Here is a 19,443-nt window from a genome sequence, read left to right on the forward strand (position 1 = left end):
AACCATGTATTACCCCGAGCTTTCTCACTAACTGAGCCATGTACTAACAATGTGGCTGAATATAATGCACTACTCATTGGACTCAACTTCGCCAAAGGAGTTGGGGGTGAAGCATATTGAGGCCTACGGTGACACTCAGCTCATTATCAAGTAAATAACGGGAGAATATGAAGTCAGAAATGACGACTTAATCCTATGTCACCAAGCGGACATTAAATTAGCCGAATCATTTGAAAGCTTCTGTATTGAACATGTGCTTCGTTTTAAGAACACGCATGAAGATGCATTGGTATCATTGGCAGCTAACCTAACCCAGCCGCTAGGGACCGCTGGGGACAAGCCAATAAGTCACCATCGCAAGCTGACAACTCTACTAATCGGAGTATGCTCTGGAGGTGAACACAACTTACCGGGCGGCTGATCAACTTGAGCCGAGAGATTGGTGCTTCCCGATCATTGACTATGTCTTGTACGGTATACTACCTGAAGACATCAAGGAGCGAGATTTTGTTCACAGACGCGCACCAAGATTCTACTACGATGCAACCACAAATGTATTGTATCATAGATTGTACGATGGCATGCTTCTTCGATGTCTCTCGATGACAGAAGCACAGGAAGCCCTGCGGGAAGCCCATGATGGCACATACGGTGCTCACCAACCTGGACACAAGCTCTGGGACCGCTTGTGAAGAATCGGCTACTATTAGCCCAAAATGGTCAACGACGCTGTCGCTTACGCCAAGAGTTGCCACGTGTGTCAAATCCACGCCAATTACATGCACAAACCACCCGAAGACTTGCATCCGACGGTAACTTCATGGCCGTTTGAGACATGGGGGATGGATATCATCAGACCGATATCTCCTCCATCAGCTAAAGGTCATCGATTCATCCTTACGATAACCGACTATTTCTCCAAGTGGGTCGAACATGTCCCCTTAAGAGAAGTCAAAACTAGTGATGTGATCAAGTTCATCAAGCATCGCGTCATCTACCGATACGGTGTCTCGAGGCACATCATTCATGACAACGGATCATAATTCGTGAGTCATGCCTTCACTCAGTTCTGTGACAAATTTAGAATACAGAACATGGCATCCACGGCTTATAATCCCTCAACAAACGGATTAGCTGAGGCTTTCAACAAGACGATCATCAAGATCTTGACCAAGCTGACCTCCAATAACAAGCGCGACTGGGATGAGAAGCTAGGTGAAAGTTTATGGACATATCGGACCACAGTTCGCACACTGACCGGCGCCACACCTTACTCATTAGTATACGGTTGCGAGGTCGTGTTGCCACTCGAAATTCAGATTTTGTCCCTACGCATCGCACTTGCAACAGGGATGACGACTGAAGAAAGTCATCACTGGCGTCTTGCAAAATTGGAAGCGTTAGATGAAAAACGGCTTGAGGCTCAATAACACATTGAGTTCTATCAAGGCCGAATCTCCAAGGCTTTCGACAAGAAAGTCAAACAAAGATCCTTCAAGGAGGGAGAGTTGGTCCTCGCAGTTCAACGACCCATGATCCTCAACTCCAAGAAGAAATATAAATTCTAACCCAAATGGGAAGGCCCATTTGTAATAGAAACAGTCTATTTAAATGGATCTTATCACCTCGTCAAACCGAATGGTGACAAGATTCTGATACCTATCAACGGTAAATTCTTAAAGAAATACTACCCTTAGTATTTTTTAACCTTCTTTACTCTGACAAGTACACGAGGTTAAACTGCTCCTTCTATACTTCGACTAGTATACGAGTATAAACTGCTCCTTCTTTACTCCGACAAGTACACGAGTATAAACTGCTTCTTCATATCCTCTAACCGGTGCACAAGGCTAAACTGCTCCTTCTATACTCCGACTAGTATACGAGTATAAACTGCTCCTTCTTTACTCCGACAAGTACACGAGTATAAACTGCTTCTTCATATCCTCTAACCGGTGCACGAGGCTAAACTACTCCTTTTATACTCCGACTAGTATACGAGTATAAATTGCTCCTTCTTTACGCTGACAAGTACATGAGTATAAACTGCTTCTTCATATCCTCTAACCGGTGCACGAGGCTAAACTATTCCCTACCTTTGACGGGAAGTTCCTAGAGAATACTACACATGATATTCTTGAGGCTAATCCGGAATAAGCTAATTATTCTGGATGAAAACCAACCATTTGAGTAATCCACTCTTAATCATGATAAAAATAATTAGGAATCTCCCGTTGTGGCTGTTTGATCATTTACAAAATGATTAAAATCCTCCCATTGGCGCATGAGGCTAAACTACTCCTTACATCTCCCACTCGGTCAAACTTTCCAATAGTTAGGACCAGAGCCAAACTCCCATCTCGATTCCTTCCAAGAACGAGAGGTCCACTTTCAAAATGAACGACTAAAACTTTGAACAGTTAGGACCGTCCCAAATTCTCACTTGGTCAAACTTTCTACAGTTAAGATCAAAGCCAAACTATCAAGTTAATTGTCACATCTGATAGTCATTCCCCCATCAATATCATTCAACTGGACGATGGATCTTGTAAAACTATCAAGCTAACCATTACCTCTGATAGTCTTCTCCAAATTTCCCTCGTCGATCCTCTCCAATAGGACGACGGGACCACTCCCACTGTTATGTTAACAATTACCTCTGACGAATCAACTTACCAATCCTCTCCAACAAGATGGTAAGCCTACAGAGTTGTTCAAATTGCAACAAACTCCCACTACCACGTTAACAACCACCTCTGACAAAATTAACTTACCAATCATCTTCAATAGGATGGTAGGTCCTCAAAGTCGCTCCGATCGCGACAATCCTATCATGTTAACGATTAACTCTGATAGTCAACCTCGTCATTCCTACGAACGGTGTTGTCTGGTCAATCGTCACACTCATACGTCCCTAAATGACCTGGTCCATTCCGAGCATTCTAATAATCTTAGAACTATCGATGGATAGTAGCCTACCATGCGATGGCTTCTACATCAATCAATCATCACACTCATACATCCCTAAATAATTCGATTATCTCAACACCGTCATTCCTACAAATGACGTTGTTCGTCGATAACGGCCTACCAAGCAATATGCCTTATTGATTCTTGGATGGCGACCTACCGAGTGATGAGTCGTTATTCGGATCCTCTCCCGGTCACTCACGCAGGTGATCGGACTTTTCAGGCTAAGTTGTTACACTTAATGACACAGCCCAACCTAATTGCGACTTAACGGTCATAATTAACTCAACCCAACGCCTCTAACGGCTAAGGGTAGGAAAGAAATTTTAGCATTAAGTCTAAAAGAAACTTTTCGATAACTCATCATACCGAGGGGAATAGTATGGCTAGCCCGATTCAAATGGTAATCGGTAAAGACAAATCAAACCCGTTGACAGCTGAGTATTTGCTAAAAATCCTAAGAGAGACAAGAGAAAAGGAGTATATGCGCATGACATTAGGCAACAAAAGCATAAACTTCATTCATGAGATGATTTTGAGACAATACATTTAAACAAAGTCATGACAATGCAAAATGTCTCAAGATCAACCAGTTCCATTGAGCTCGACCCAGTCAAAACTGCTTCAATCGCGACTCGACATGCCAGATCGCTCTCTTGTGCTCCACATCTAAGGTAGCGAGGATCTGTCGGTGAAGGTCTTCCTCGGTGAGCGAGACAGCCTGGTGAAGCTTATTTCTCACCGTTTCCAGAGCTTGACTTTTCTCTTCCAAATTCTCTGTTCAAACTCTCTCTCATAACCCTAGAAACATGTGTTTCTATTTATAACCCAATCCAAAATAGGTTAGGAATCTAAAGATGAGTCTGCCACACCCGGATGTGGCATACACCACACTCCTGACAACATGGTAGATTCTATCATACCTGGGTGTGGCACGAACCACACCCAGTCTGCTGAATTTTTATGTTTTTCAACACTTTGAACAATTAGACACCGTTTTCTACAATTCTCCACCTCAGCGAAGTGTTCCCAAAATTGAGCTGACACCAACATGAGCACGAATGCATCGTCTCGCCAAATCCGGCTGCACCAATGTGGTTGCCTACGTACCTCCTCTCCCAGTGATCAATCCGCCCGTAGTTCATCCAAATGGTCGTGAACGATATCAACAATCACGAATTTGCAATAAGTCTATAATGATCAAACTTATTGCTCGGAACCACCTTCGTGAGAATATTCGTTGGATTGTCTTTTGTGCGAATCTTCATAAGCTCCACATCCCCATCTTTAAGAACATCCCGAACGAAGTGATAACGAACGTTAATGTTCTTCGTCTGTGCATGGAAAACTTGATTCTTCGCCAAATAAATAGCACTCATGCTATCACAATAAATGATGATGGATCATTGTGAAACACCAAGATTGTCCAAAAGTCCGTGAAGCCAAATCACATCCTTAATAGCCTTCGTAATTGCCATATATTCTGCCTTCATCGTCGACAAAGCTATCGTATACTGTAAGGTGCATCTCCAACACACCGACGCACTGGTCAAAATGAACACTGTTGGCCTTTTTATTTTGATAATGTTTTAACAAACAATTTACAACTAATATTGTTTGTCTAGTATTTGTGTATTCTTGTTTATTCTAGACAAACAATATGTTGGAGGTTAGATGGAATTGCGTCATAACGATCACATCAAAAGGAGGTTGGTGGAATAGTGGAGTGAAGCAATACAATTCAAGTAAAGATTCAAATTCAAGCTTCATCCTCATGTTTACCAAGTCGAGCTCATTGAAGATCAAGATTACTTGGGTAAATAGTTTAGGTTTTATATTATGTGTGTTTAATACTTTAAGCTCAATCATATACACACATACACATTTAGATTTTATAGCTTTCAAGTTTATATATGAAACTAATATACATTCTCATATACATATACACTAGTTTCATATTTACATGTGTTTGTGAATTATAGACCTAACAATATTATTTTACATCTTCCAAAAGTCTATAAATTCATTTATAAGTTGTTTTGAACTTGTTTACAAAGATTTCATCAATATCAAGATTTAACAATTCAATGAAATCATGTTTATTTGCAAAATTATATGTTTATAGATTAAAGACTTATTTACACTATTTTCATATCTTGTATAAGTCTATAAATTCATTCAAAATGTTTCAAGAGGTTGTTTAAGTATTTTTGTCAAAATCATATGTTTTCGAGATTTCGTATTTTAAGTGATTTTACAAAATGATGAGATTTCACAAATAGGAAGTGCTATTTGAAAAAAAAGTTTTTGTAACATGTTCATTTACATGTTTATATTCATTTTTCAAAGTTTTATATTTTTTGGAATTTGTTTGCTATTTTTAAATCAAGTTTAAAAATCAGCATTTCTGTTTTATACCTGTGTATGCCATATACCCGTTCGCGGTCGACCGCCATGGTCGCCGCGGTCGACCGGCTGAAGTCCAGAGACTTCACTCTATCTTTCAGCCATTCGTGATTGACCGGACTGGTCTCTACGGTCGACCGTCAATATAGTCGTTGCACATTAACGGCTAGTTTCAGTTTTGTTTTTGGTTGGGTTTTTGGTCATTTTGTGTGGGTTTTGGCTGATGTTTTAGGTTGTTTTAAATACCCCATTGCATTTATCATTCCCACCAACTAAGAGAATATTTTAAACAAGTTTACAAAAGTTTAACAAGGGTTAAGTTTGTTTTAGTGTTTGTTTCAAGTTTGTTTGTGAAGAGATTTTTCACAAGGCAAGATGAGATAATCTTTGGTGTTTGAGCTTCATTCCATTCTCTCTCTCACTCTTAATCTATAGAGAAGTTTCTCTAAACTCTTTCTAGCTTTATATTTATTTGTTTGTTAATCATTTTTATTAAAGCTAGATTTATATTGAGTTCATATTTAATTTTCACTCATTGTTTACACACACCCACTTGAGCTTAAGTATTTTCATACATAATATATTTGGGGTTGTGAGATTGTGATATTGAGTGTGGGCTTAATTGAGTTCTCACCTTGTTTAGAGAACAAATTTTTTGTTTTTGAGCGTTAATTTATGAGGTTCACTTTGTATTGCACAAGTACACCAAGAGAAGTGTAGAGGTGAGAGACGTGGTCAGTCCGAAGAGGAGTGACATTAGTAGTAAAGCCTAGTGAGAGATAGTAATTCCGTGCACTTGAGGGAGACACGTGAGAGGCCAACACTTGAGGTGGTAGTTATGTAGTTGCATTGTGAGTGATTATGAATGTTGATCGATGACCGTTAAAAACCGATATTGTGTGGTGTAAACGTTTTCGGGTGAGCGTTGAAAACCCGGTGTGATAGTAGATTTCTCCCTAGGAGTGGGGAGCAGAGACATAAGACGGAAGGTCCGAACTTCATGATCATTTGCTTGTGTTTGAGTTTGTCATTAGCACATTTACTTTTATGTTTATCTTATATCGTCATTGTCTATTACTCTTTGTGTATATTGCCCTATCATATTTATAGTTTGTTTATTTTACCCTTTGTTTATATTGCTTATCCTTGCATATAATTATTGCATATCTTATTGATAACGTGTTAATAAGTTTTTAATTGGGATTAAATAGGATTGGATTAGCATAAACCCTATTCACCTCCCCCCTCTATGGTTCTTTCCTAGTGGTATTAGGGTCTAACAAACACATACCTTGTCATCGACCGGTGTTTATCCAAATCTCTAGCGTAGTCTAAATCTATGTATCCAATGCATAACTGTACACCACTAGTGTCCTGCTCAAAACCAAACTAACATTGAGAGTACCTCGAATGTACCTCAAAATCCATCTCACGACATCCCAATGACCCGAACCTGGGTCGTACATGTATCTCGAAACCATGCTCACTGCCTGTGACAAATCCAGCCTCATACAAATCATAGCGTGCATCAAACTTCCCACTACGCTCACATATGGAGTCTTCGATATCAAGTCTCTATCTTCAACTGTCTTTGGTGAAAGGTTAGATGAAAGCTTCAAATGGACTCCCAATGGTACACTAACTGGCTTCGTCTCCATACTCACATTAAACCGTTATAGAACCTTCTTCAAATAAGCTACCAGTGTCAAACAAATTTTGCCCCTATCTTTGTCTCCGCCGATCTCCATCCCCAAAATGCATTTCGCTTCACCCAAATCCTCTACCTCGAACTCTTTCGAAAGCTGTACCTTCAACTCATCTATAGCGGATCTGGAAATAGAAGCAACCAACATGTCATCGATATAAAATAATAAATAAATGTACGTACCTCCTCGCAACTTGCAATAGTACACACAAGGATTAAACTGGCTACTAATGTATGAATGACCGAGCATAAACTCATCGAATCACCTATACCATTGTCACGAAGATTGCTTCAAACCGTATAACGATTTTTTCAATCTGCAAACCAATTTCACCTTCCTTGTAGTTCAAAATCACAATGGCTAAGTCATATAGATTTTCTCATCAAGATCACCATGAAGAAATGTTATTTTCTCATCCAATTGATCCAATTCTAAACCATATTGTGCCACCAAAGCTAGCAAGATCCAAATCGAAGAATGCTTCACCACCGGAGAAAAGACCTTATTATAATCAATGACTTCTTCATGTGTATAGCCCTTCGCTACCAACCTAGCTTTGAACGTCACTGAAGTGCCTTCAATGCCCTCCTTCTTCGTATACACCCATTTGTAACCAATAGTCTTCCGCCCCTTTGGAAGCTCAATAAGTTCCCATGTATCGTTCTTCTGAAGAGATTCCATCTCCTCCCGCATATCTTCCTGCCACAAATCAGCCTCTCTGAATATAGTAGGAACAATCTCATCTATACTCTCCACCAGAAGTGCATAAGCAATGACTGTATTCGTATACGTAGTTGGAAACCGTATGTCTCTCCTAGGTCTTCGAACCACAATCGAATCCTGAACCTGAGCCGTCGGTCCTTAATTCTACTATGCTAAACCTGTATCCTCCAAATCATCGCTATGCTCACCTGGCGTCACCTCAATCGGCACTCTAATGGATAGGGTACCATCTGGACATTATGGAGCTGCATCAATCTCCACCACCTACGATATCTCCTTTGTCGAGGTGCTCTCCACCTGATAAGAGCTTGGAAGCTTCAAGATAGAAGCCTCATCGAAAGTGACGTCTCTACTCAGCACAATCTTCTTATCAATTGGATGCTAAATCTTGTATCCTTTCACACCACGCTTGAATCCATCAAATATGGCCTTTCTAGCTCGATGTTCCAATTTATTAGTCTTCACATGATAAAATGCAGGGCACCCAAATACCATGAGTTGATCATAATCACGTGTTGGCTCTCCCGACCACATCTCCATAGGGGTTTTCCCCTCAATCGCAGATGAATGTAGCCTATTAATGAGGTGGCTCGTATATGAAAGTGTATCTGTCTAAAAGATCTTATCCAAACCACTCTGTGATAACAAACATTAGACCTTCTCCAATAAAGACCAATTCAATCTCTCTGCCACCCCATTCTGATGTGGCGTATGACTAACTGTGAAGTGTCTCTCTATGCTCTCGTCTCGACATAGTTACTGAAAGGGGTCTGAAGTGTACTCGACGCCGTTGTCGGATCTCAACGTCTTGATCTTTCTCCTAGTCTGCAGTTCTAATCTCCTCTTCTACTCCACAAATAACTCTAGGACTTCATTCTTATGTGTCATGGTGTACATCCAATAACGCCTAGTATAGTCATCCACAAACGTGACGAACCAATATCGACCACTAAGTGATACCGTCTTGGTGGGACCCCAAACATTTATGTGCACGTAGCCCAAGATATCTATCGTCCTATGTATGGTTGTCCCGAACTTTACCTTTGTCTTCTTGCTAAGAACACAATGCTCACATAATTCAATCTTCCCACTCTTAGCTCCATTTAATAGCCTCTTCTTGCACAGCGCCTGCAGTGACTTTTTATCTATGTGCCCCAATCTGTAGTGTCAAAGTCTGCTCGCGTCCGTCTCTGAAATAGCTAAAGCTACCTGGTCAATCTCGATGCTCCCCTTCAGATAATAAAGATTCATACTGCGGACTCCCTTCATCACTATCAAAGATCCCTTAGTAACTTTTACTACATGCAGCGTTCTTAATAGTTACCTTGATTCCCTTTGCCTCCAAAGCTCCAACAGAAATAAGATTATTCTTCAACTAAGGAACAAATCTCACTTTAATCAGCTCTCGAACAACTTCATCGTGTATCCAAATCCTGATGGTACCTATCCTACAAATACCACAGGATTGATCATTTCCCATGACTACCACGCCCCCATCGAGCTTCTCGAAAGATAAAAACCAATCTCTCCGAGGAGTCACATGATACGTAGCACCAGAATCCAACATCCAATCTGATGCATCCGCATGGTTAACCTCTAGAGTAATCAATAGAGAAAAGCATGAATCATCGGAATCGTTATCACTCTTAGAAACATTCACCTCATTGGCCTTCAGGCTCTTCTTCTTGCTATTCTCCTTCTCTCTGAGTTTCGGGCAATCTCTCTTCCAATGTCCTTGTTCTTTGCAGAAAACATACTGGTTCTTCGCTAATTGGTAGTGACCCCTTGACTTTGACCTGCTTTGATCATCACCTCTCTGATAGGGACTCCTTCCTCTCGTCGACAAGGCCTCTCCTGAAGTACTAGCGCTGAAAGTCTCTTTGTCCTTCCTCCTCAGATCGTAATTTGTCAACGCACTAGTCACTTCACTATAGGTGATGGAAGATCTATCGGTCAACCAAGTGAGTACGAAGATATCATACTCCTCATCGGGTACGGAGCCTAACAAAGTAATTGCCTTGTACTCATCTGTTATCTTCTCATCAACGTTCACCAAGTCGGACAACAACTTTGTGTAGTTATTCATATGATCCGTAAATGAGGTAACCCTGGATATCTGGAATATAAACAATCTCCTCAGCAAGTGCAAACGGTTCTCAACACTCTTTGTAAGATACTTATTATTGAGAATCTCATACATCTTCATCGCAGACATCACACTAATCACATCATACTTAAATTCTTGTTCCAAACAAGATCTAATTATCCCACAAGCGTTTTGGTTCATCTTGTCCCATATTGTTGTAGGGGTCTAAAAATACCTATAGGTGTCCGCACACAGTTCGAAACAAAAAGAAGATAATGAATGGCATTATTTGAGTCAAATGGGATCATTCAAACCCATGAAGAAGCTAACGAGCGCACTAAGCAAGTCAGCGAAGCGTACAGGTCAACCAAATGATAAGATACACGAAATGGCGAAAAATACAAGTCCGGAAGGTCAAAAACTAGCTAAGTCCCAAACTGACCCGCACACGTGAGAGTCACCACGAGGTGACCCACACAGTTGCGGGTCGCCACTTAATGACCCGCACAGGGGTAGGTCACAGTGGCCTGTCGCGCACGACGGTGCTCGACGACGTGTTTTTAGATAAGTTTGTGGGATTTCTTCGTTCAAGAGGTTCCCAACTGATTTGATATCATCCATAAACATAGTTAGGTCATTGTTAACTGAAGATATGACCAAATCATTCATTCTTATCCAAATGCCCTGCATCCGAAGCCCTATAAATACAAGCCTAGGGCCTTCCTTTAGAGGGGGTGCGAATTTTATCAAAGAGGGGGAGGTGCTGCCGAATTGGAGAGCAAGGACCACGAAATTTCAGAGAGGGGTAGAAGATTTCTAGCGAACTCTAGCATAAAGAGGGAGCAATTCGAAGGATCTGAGGCCTATTCCTACCATTCATTGAGATCAGGCTTGGACTTGATCTTGAGAAGAGTAGTGATCTCGCTTGGTCGAGATTATTTACTTTAGCGATTAATTTCTTGGTGAATTAAGGGCCTTGATAATCAATCTGTCAACCGGAACTGATCCGCAGTAGTCCACGGATATTGACGTCCCCGGCACAGGCAAAGATCCCACGCAAATAGAGACTAATAAATAGGATATGTGTGTTGTTTGACAAAGTTGTAATCTTTTTTTTTTTTATCAATGAAAATTTTTATTCATTACCAAGTATAGAAATATGGAGTACATCAAAATATTGTTCTTTCAAGACTGGTTATAGAACCGAGTCTTCAAACTTTACAATTTTTCTACATATTCTTTCATGTAGTGTGGTATGTTGTCATTTAAAATTCTTGTAGATACATGTAACTTTATCATACTAAAAAGATAATCAGAACTTCTTGATTTCTGTTGGAAGATTCTCAAATTTCTCTCTTGCCATATCATATACACTGATACGGATAATGCCATTCTCTTCAAAAAAAATTTGGTAATTTTTCCCCCTCAAGCTCCTGCTGTACCAATTGATGATTTGGTTCCACTCATAAGATTTCCAGATGAAACATAACCAGTCCATTACCTTATTCCATACCCTTGCAGAATAAAGACAATCAAAAAACAGATGATGACATGTTTTCGTCTGGCCTTCCCTAGAGCATAAAACACACATATTAGAGCTCAAGATCCTCATTCTACAAAGCATCTCTTGTATTAAGAGTCTTGATTGAGCTGCCAACCAGAGGATAAAAGAATGTTTAGGTATATGCCATCCACCCTATACAGTTCCTGACCATATTGTCAAGCCAGATTGTTGAAATAGTTTCCTGCACATCACTGATACACTGAGCTTGCCATTAACACAACTGCCACTGATGACATTTTGCAAGTTGTTCACACTTCCAAGCTTTTCAATCAGCAAATTTCTCACTCGTAGCAATTGCCTCCACAGCCATGAATCACACTTCTTAGATTGGACTTGCCAGATGTTACTATGTCTCAGATAGTGACCATGAATCCATTTAATCCAGAGAATATCTTTCTTAAGATGTATCATCCAAAGGAGCTTAGCTGCCATAGCATAATTCTAACATTTTGCAGAAAATAGCCCTAGGCCACCATGATCAATCCCCTGGCAGATAGAGTCCCAGGACACTAGATGAATTTTGTGACCCCATAAGAAGTCTGAGCACATACTATCAATTTTTTAAGAACTTTGATGGGGAGAATATAGTTACTAGTCTAATAGATCTGAATTCCCATAATGACTGATTTTATCAACTGTAATCTGCCAGCATATAAGAGTGGCTTCCTTTTGAGCCAGTTTTGAAATTGTTCAGATATCCTGTTAATGAGAGGAGAGCAATCTAGGCAAGAAAATCTTTTAGAGATTAGAGGCATACCCAAATAGTCACTGGCAAAATCTCCTCCGAGAAGTTAAGGAAATTATAGATTTGATTCTTCAGGCTTTCATCAATCCCACTCAAAAAATGGAGCATTTAGTTGGATTTGGTTCTAGGCCAAATACCTGACTAAATTCAGTTAGGCAATCCTTTAATCTTGAAATTGTACCCATATCAGCTTTGCCTAACATGAGGAGATCATCTGCAAATACTAAATAAGTTATGTTCAACCCCGAACACTTGGGATGGAATTTATAAAATCTGTCTTCCTTGAGCATGCTGAGTTTCGGAGAGAAGTATTCCATTCCAATTACAAACAAATATGGAGATAAGGGGTCTCCTTGTCTCAGTCCTCTAGCCCCATGAAAATAACCATGAAGAATACCATTAATTAAGATGGAAAACTTAGGTGTTGAAATGCATTCCATGATCCAGGAAATCATATTTTCAGGAAATTTCAATCCTATCAGCATTTCTCTGATGAATTCCCAAGAGATTGTGTCAAATACCTTCCTCAAATCAATGTTCAAAATAGCTCGAGGGGAAGAATGTTTTCTGCCATAGTGTTTAACAATCTCATGTGCTAAGAGGATATTACTTGATATAAGCCTGCCTTTTACGAATGCACTTTATGCATCACTTATCAAATATCCCATCACTCCTTGAATTCTAGTTGTAATGATTTTAGTTATGATTTTGTACGCACAATTGCAACAAGATATAGGTCTGAAGTCTGATGCATATTGTGGATTGAGAATCTTTGGAATTAAGGTGATGGAGGTGGTATTGAATGTACCAAGTAATTTCCCTGAGTTAAAAAATTCTTCAACTGCTGAGAAGAGCTCCTCACTGATAATACTCCAAGAGGCTTTGAAGAACAGAGCACTATAACCATCTGGGCCAGGACTTTTATCATTTGACATAGAGAAGATAGCTTTTTTTATCTCATCTCTAGAAACTGGGGAACTTAGAGCTTGTCTCTGATCATGAGAGAGAAGAGGGCCATTAGCAATCACCATCGGATCAGGATTAGTTGTAGGGACTGAGATTCCCAGCAATTTTTTGTAGTATCCAACAATTTCAGAAATAATACTCTCACTATCAGTGATTCTATCTCCTCTTTCAGTATAGAGTGTCAGAATTCTATTATGATGCCTTTTCTTCTTCATGACAGAGTGGAAGAATTTAGAGCCTTTATCTCCTTCTAGACTCCAACTGATATTAGCCTTTTGCTTATATAAGGAGGATTCACATTCCAGCAATCTGTCGTATTTTTTTATACACTCCTTTTCTCTTTTAATCAAATCTGAGTTGAAGGGATCACCATTTAATAGCCTTTGAACATAAGCTAATCCATCTTTTGCTCTAAGCACTTGTTCACTTATATTCATAAAATGCTTCTTATTCAATTCTTTGAGAGCATGCTTTAACTTCTTGAGCTTTGTGTGGAAACTGTACATTTTGTAACCTTCAATGTTTTGCTCCCAGACTTTTTTGACTGTAGGGATGAACTCAGGATGATTTACCCACATGTTGAAAAATTTAAATGCCGTTTACCATCTATAACATCATCTTAAATTGCTAACAAGGCAGGAGAATGATCAGAACAACTAGACAGCAGAAACTCCACTTGACTAGTTGTATATTGATGAATCCAGTCCTCATTAACCAAGCATCTGTCTAATCTAGACCAGATTCTAGTTTCAGCAACCTGTTTATTACTCCATGTGAAGTATCATCCAATTGATTTTAGATGAAGCAGATGACTTGTGCTAATGAAGTTTTGAAAATCCTCTATATTAGTATCAGAAACTGGCATACCTCCAATCTTTTCATCATAGCTTGTAATTGCATTGAAATCCCCTCCAATGATCTAGGGACCATTGACACTGTTTTTAAAAGCCAGAAGATCTCTCCAAATGGTTTTCCTATTGGCCATTTGATTCTGAGCATAAACAATAGTACACAAGCTGGAGAATTTCCCATCTCTGGAATCAATGGTGCAGGTAATATATTGATCAGTTGAGATTATTACTTGAACAGTGAGAATATCATTATCCCATAGAATCCAAATTCTTCCATTCCTGGCTTCATGCACATTAGAAGTCCATTTCCAGTCTTTGGTAATTTTCATAGCTAACCTTTGCAACTTGTTTTCAGGAAGTTTAGTTTCCAGAAGACCTATTAATGAAATATTATAGTCTTGTATGAACTGCTTTACTATCTTGTGCAATCTTTTATTTTTCATTATGTAAGGAGATCTTATAAAATTAACTTTTACTTTTTTGAACTTATTGTAAAGACTGAAGTTGTAATGAGTTTAGCAATGAAAAAAGCAACTTTCGAACCAAACACGCTAGCGACCACAGTGGCAGCCAACAGCTTCTCTACAGAGGTTGTCATGTCGCAACCTCGGATCCGAATCCCGGTTGACGAAGAGGTCGAGTACGAGTTCTACCAACAGAAATTTGAGGAATATTTGTCGTCGTCCTCCTCCAGATCTTTCGCCCATCGCAAGCGCAGGAAGATCAAGGCCCTCGTTACTGCTGCAACCTCGCCTTGCAACGACCCTCTGGCCTCCAACGAGGCTGGATCTGCAGACCTGGACTCCTCCTCAATCAAGGAGATAACCGCTGGAAGCGCACCCACTTTATCGAAGAGAGCTCACCAAAGACAGCGTCAACACCTCGTGCGCCAATTCGACAAGGCTTTGGCGCCTGTTGATGGGATCTGCTATGAGGCGGATCTGAAACTCAGAAGGCGCCAAGTGCCTCAATAGCAAGCAAACGGCCCCTTCTCCAAACCAGCAACAAATGAATGGATCCGAATCAAAAGGACCCGTTTAACTCTTGAGGAGCGTATCCACAAACGCCGCGCACTACTTGCAACTCTCAATATATATATATTGAATGTACAATTATAGACGCTTGGAAATACCTTTGATATAAATTATAAAAAGAAGATTGTTAATAAATTTAATATTAGTTTATTATTTTAAACATTCAATCATGTCTATGTCATTCTAAGATGAATATACAATTATCATAGGACGAGAAACCATTTGAGTTGAATCAGAAGATATAATTGATAATCAATTTGATGAATTAAATCTAGACTTATACACACCGATATCAACAACTAATAGCAAAGGTAAAAAGAAAATTTTAGATATATCACCTATTACTATGCTAGACTCTTCTGCATTTAAAACCTGACCTACAACTAGTGAAAAAAATAAGGATACAATCAGGTTGGATTATTTATACTTTAACTCTTTTTAATATATAATTTTTTTAATATTAAATTTGCTCAATAAAAATGGTTTACATTTTACAAAGATGAACAAAGAACCAGCTCCTTCAAATTTGAAGAAAATGATTAAGACTGAGAAAAAATGATTGAATATTAATGAATCTTTTCTTAATATTTTGTTTATTACATCTTATGATTGGTTGATTGATGGAAAATAATTTTTTTTGTGATGCGTCATTTGCGAATAATATTTTTTAAATATTAAACGGTCTTATATCTTAATTACATTCAAGTTGCATTTAAATATATTTTAATTATTTTTATATTATTCATTTCATATGAAAAAATTAGTTTAAATGATCTAAATTTTAATTACAGTATTATATAATTTGTTTAATATCATGATTTCTAGACGGGGACATGTTTTCTAACCTCAATCGGGTGGAGGGTGGGATTGTCATGCTTTGCGGGGGTGAGTCAATAAATCTTTTAAATTCTATTTGGATACAAGTGATTGAAACATGACAAAATATAGGTGATTTGCGATAAGACCGTGCTTAGTACGGACTAAAAGACTAGTATATTTAGTAATTGGAAATTTAATGAAATTATGTGCATGTATATATCGTTGTTTCACTATTCTTTTAGCAATTGAGAGATGATTGAAATTTTGATGATGTCACAGATTCATTCATAGTGGTATTTCATTTTTTTCCTCTAAAAAAAGTTAAGAGAATGAATATTTGAAAGGCGCATTAGAAACCGACCGATCACGAGAGCGATAGATATTATTTATTAACTTTCAATTCTCTCTTTCTCCCTCTCCCTCCCTCTCTCTCTCTCTACTATTTCATTTACAAATATTCACTTTTCACCGCGCACTGTCCAAAAAAAAAAAGCAAATAGAAATCAAACGATCATACTCAAGACGATCAATTACAACAAAAGAAATAGTGGATCAGCTCTCATTTAACTTTCTGAAATTTTTATTTTTATCGTCCAAACAAGATTTGGAAAACAAAAAAGTATTTGTTTTAAACATTTTTACTTTCTACAATTCTATTTATGTTTTCATAAAACTTTTAACTCTTGAACAATGCTTGTCTGATTCATTTCCTAAAGTAATAGTAAAATTTATTCCCGCATGGAAATATCATTTTTTTGGTTTTACATAGTTTTTCTTGGAAATTGTTTTTTTCTGTTTATTTGGCCCAAAATGATTAAGAAATCAAACATGTTGAAAGCAAGTTCTTCTCAATCTTTTGTTTGGAGGAAGCCAAAAAATAGAAAATCACCACATTAAGAAAATCCAATTAATTGCTCTGAGAAAATAGTGATTCGTTGTTGTGGAAGCAGCTGCTGAAAGTCAGGAATAAAGCTTTGGATTATTGTGGCAGAGAGGAAAATCTAATAAGCTTAATCAGATCCTGTTGAAGAAGCTCAAAAATTATATTGTCAAACTTATATCATGCCTTAACCCTTGCTACAAACAAAGTTCCATGGAATATCTTTCATCTCGTGGTTAGCTATCCAAGATAGACTACTAACACAAGATAAGTTGCTTAGAAGAGGGGTCATTCAATTCAGCCAATGCGTATTATGTGCAGATTCAGAAACTGAAACTTATAACCATCTGTTTTTTGAATGCAAATTTTCGAGTGATGTCTGGAACGGAGTAATGAATTGGCTACAATTCAATTGGAAAAGTTGTGATTGAAATCTATTAATGAACTAGTATGGAGCTAATCAGCGAAGGAAAGTTTTCAAGCTCGATGTTAAAAGGATGGCTCTTACCTCCTCTATCTACAATATATGGTTGGAACGCAATGGAAGAATTTTCAAGCAGAGATTCAAAACTGTTGAGCAACTCATCAAATGCTTCAAATTGGATTTACTAACAGTAGTTCTTAACAGCAGGTTACCTGTAGAGAACAAAAACTGGATGCTCTCCTTATAATTGCTGCTGTCAGATATTGTAGCTGAAAACTGGACTGAAATTCAAGCACAAAAATATACTCCTTGTATTCTTATGTAGATAACTCAATCCATGAGTTTTTTTGATGTACATACACTTCCATATGGTTGAATGAATAAAATTTTCATTGACAAAAAAAAAATTAATTGCTCTGAGAAGTCCAAGACAATGCGCCTCATTTTTTTGGACATTCTTTCACGTTTCCGTTCCATTTCCACTCCAAAAGTTCAAAAAATAGGGTTTAATTTCCTGTAATGTTAATGCTCCCTAACGATTCAGAAAATGGATTTCTTAAATCAAAAGTAAAGTTAAATGAGCTATTGCAAAAATCTCTCATAGTTTTCTAACGGATTCTCACAGTGTCAAAAGGTTTCCACACTTTCACTGGTTTCAAAACGCCAACTAAATAACTCTAATCATAAAGTTCATAAAAAGCAATTTGACCTCTAAGTCTTACAAGAATAGAAATCCTCTACATTCTTAATTACAGAGAATGCTTATAACTCATCAATTAAATATTCTCATTGAGTAGACCACATGAACACTATGAATTATCTAGATAATATAAAAATGTTCTTATTGTGAGACCCACTAGATAGGCGTCAGCTTAACTAATTAATTATAAACATTTTATGTAATCAAGGTCTTAGAGAATCCGGACCCGTCATACAGCGCTTTAGAAGATCACACTATAAATTCTCACAACTCCCTTTGAGTATCAAATCCCATTCAATATTAACCATCTATTGTTTTAAGTCTTCAGTTCAAAACAATGTCTTCACGTCCTCCTTACTCCCCTAACTTCATCTCCGACCCATCGTACGTCCGAATCCTCGACACCACTCTTCGCGACGGCGAGCAAGCCCCTGGCGCCGCCATGACCGCCGACCAAAAGCTCTCCATCGCCCGCCCCTTCTTCGACCTCAGCGTCAACATCATCGCCGAGGGTGTCGGCACGCTCATGCAAGGCCACGCGCCTGTCATCGGCGCGGTGGCGAGGAGCAACAAGAGGGACATCGACGCAGCGTGGGAGGCGGTCAAGGGGGCGCTGAGGCCGAGGTTGTCGACGTTTATCGCGACGAGCGAGATACACATGAAGCATAAGCTGAGGATGGGGAGGGAGGAGGTGGTGGCACGTGCGGTGGAGATGGTGGCGTATGCTCGGAGTTTGGGATGTCAGGATGTAACGTTCGCTGCTGAAGATGCTGTGAGGTCAGTTTATTTAGTAAATATTAGCCTCGAATACTTTCTTTAAATATTCTAACATCGGAAAAGCAAGTTACCATGCAAGCTAATTATAGACCCTTTTCCTTTCCAAACAACAATGTTTTTATTTTTTGCAACTCAGCCCTAAAAATTTCATTCTTTCTTTTTTAGACAACAAACCTCAAAGGAGCAACGGTGTTGTCCTCGTCTTTTTTTAAGGATTCGGATCCCCTCTACTACAAAAAAAATAGTGGATGGACCACTACATAATCACAGCCATTGATTATCTAGTTGATGGTTATGATTTTTTTCTTTTAGTGCAAATTAGGAATGAGTGCAATACACGGATGTATGGTAAGTGTTAGATTTAGATTGTATCATAACCGCCTACTAAATAATCAACGCTTGAGATTAAAAGTAGTGGTCTCTCCACTATTTTTTTGTAGTGGAGAGGATCCAAATCCTTTTTTAATTGTTTTGTTTTTGTTTTGTTAGGAAACCCCAACGTACATAAATAGATTAGCAATATGCAAGGGACGGTGGAGCCAGGAATTTATCATAATTGCGTGTGTGATAACATACATGTCTCTCCACTATTTTTTTGTAGTGGAGAGGATCCAAATCCTTTTTTAATTGTTTTGTTTTTGTTTTGTTAGGAAACCCCAACGTACATAAATAGATTAGCAATATGCAAGGGACGGTGGAGCCAGGAATTTATCATAATTGCGTGTGTGATAACATACATCAAGGGACGGTGGAGCCAGGAATTTATCATAATTGCGTGTGTGATAACATACA

General features: G+C 38.7%; 1 protein-coding gene across 1 annotated transcript; it reads left to right on the forward strand.

Annotated features, from left to right (window-relative positions):
- LOC109838826 (2-isopropylmalate synthase A-like) lies at positions 18,212-19,159 on the forward strand. Its single transcript, XM_020407248.1, has 2 exons — positions 18,212-18,651; positions 19,141-19,159. The coding sequence occupies exons 1-2, from the start codon at positions 18,212-18,214 to the stop codon at positions 19,157-19,159; spliced, it is 459 nt and encodes a 152-aa protein (XP_020262837.1).

The sequence above is a fragment of the Asparagus officinalis genome, chromosome 4, assembly GCF_001876935.1.
Source record: "Asparagus officinalis chromosome 4, Aspof.V1, whole genome shotgun sequence".
Lineage (NCBI taxonomy): Eukaryota > Viridiplantae > Streptophyta > Magnoliopsida > Asparagales > Asparagaceae > Asparagus > Asparagus officinalis.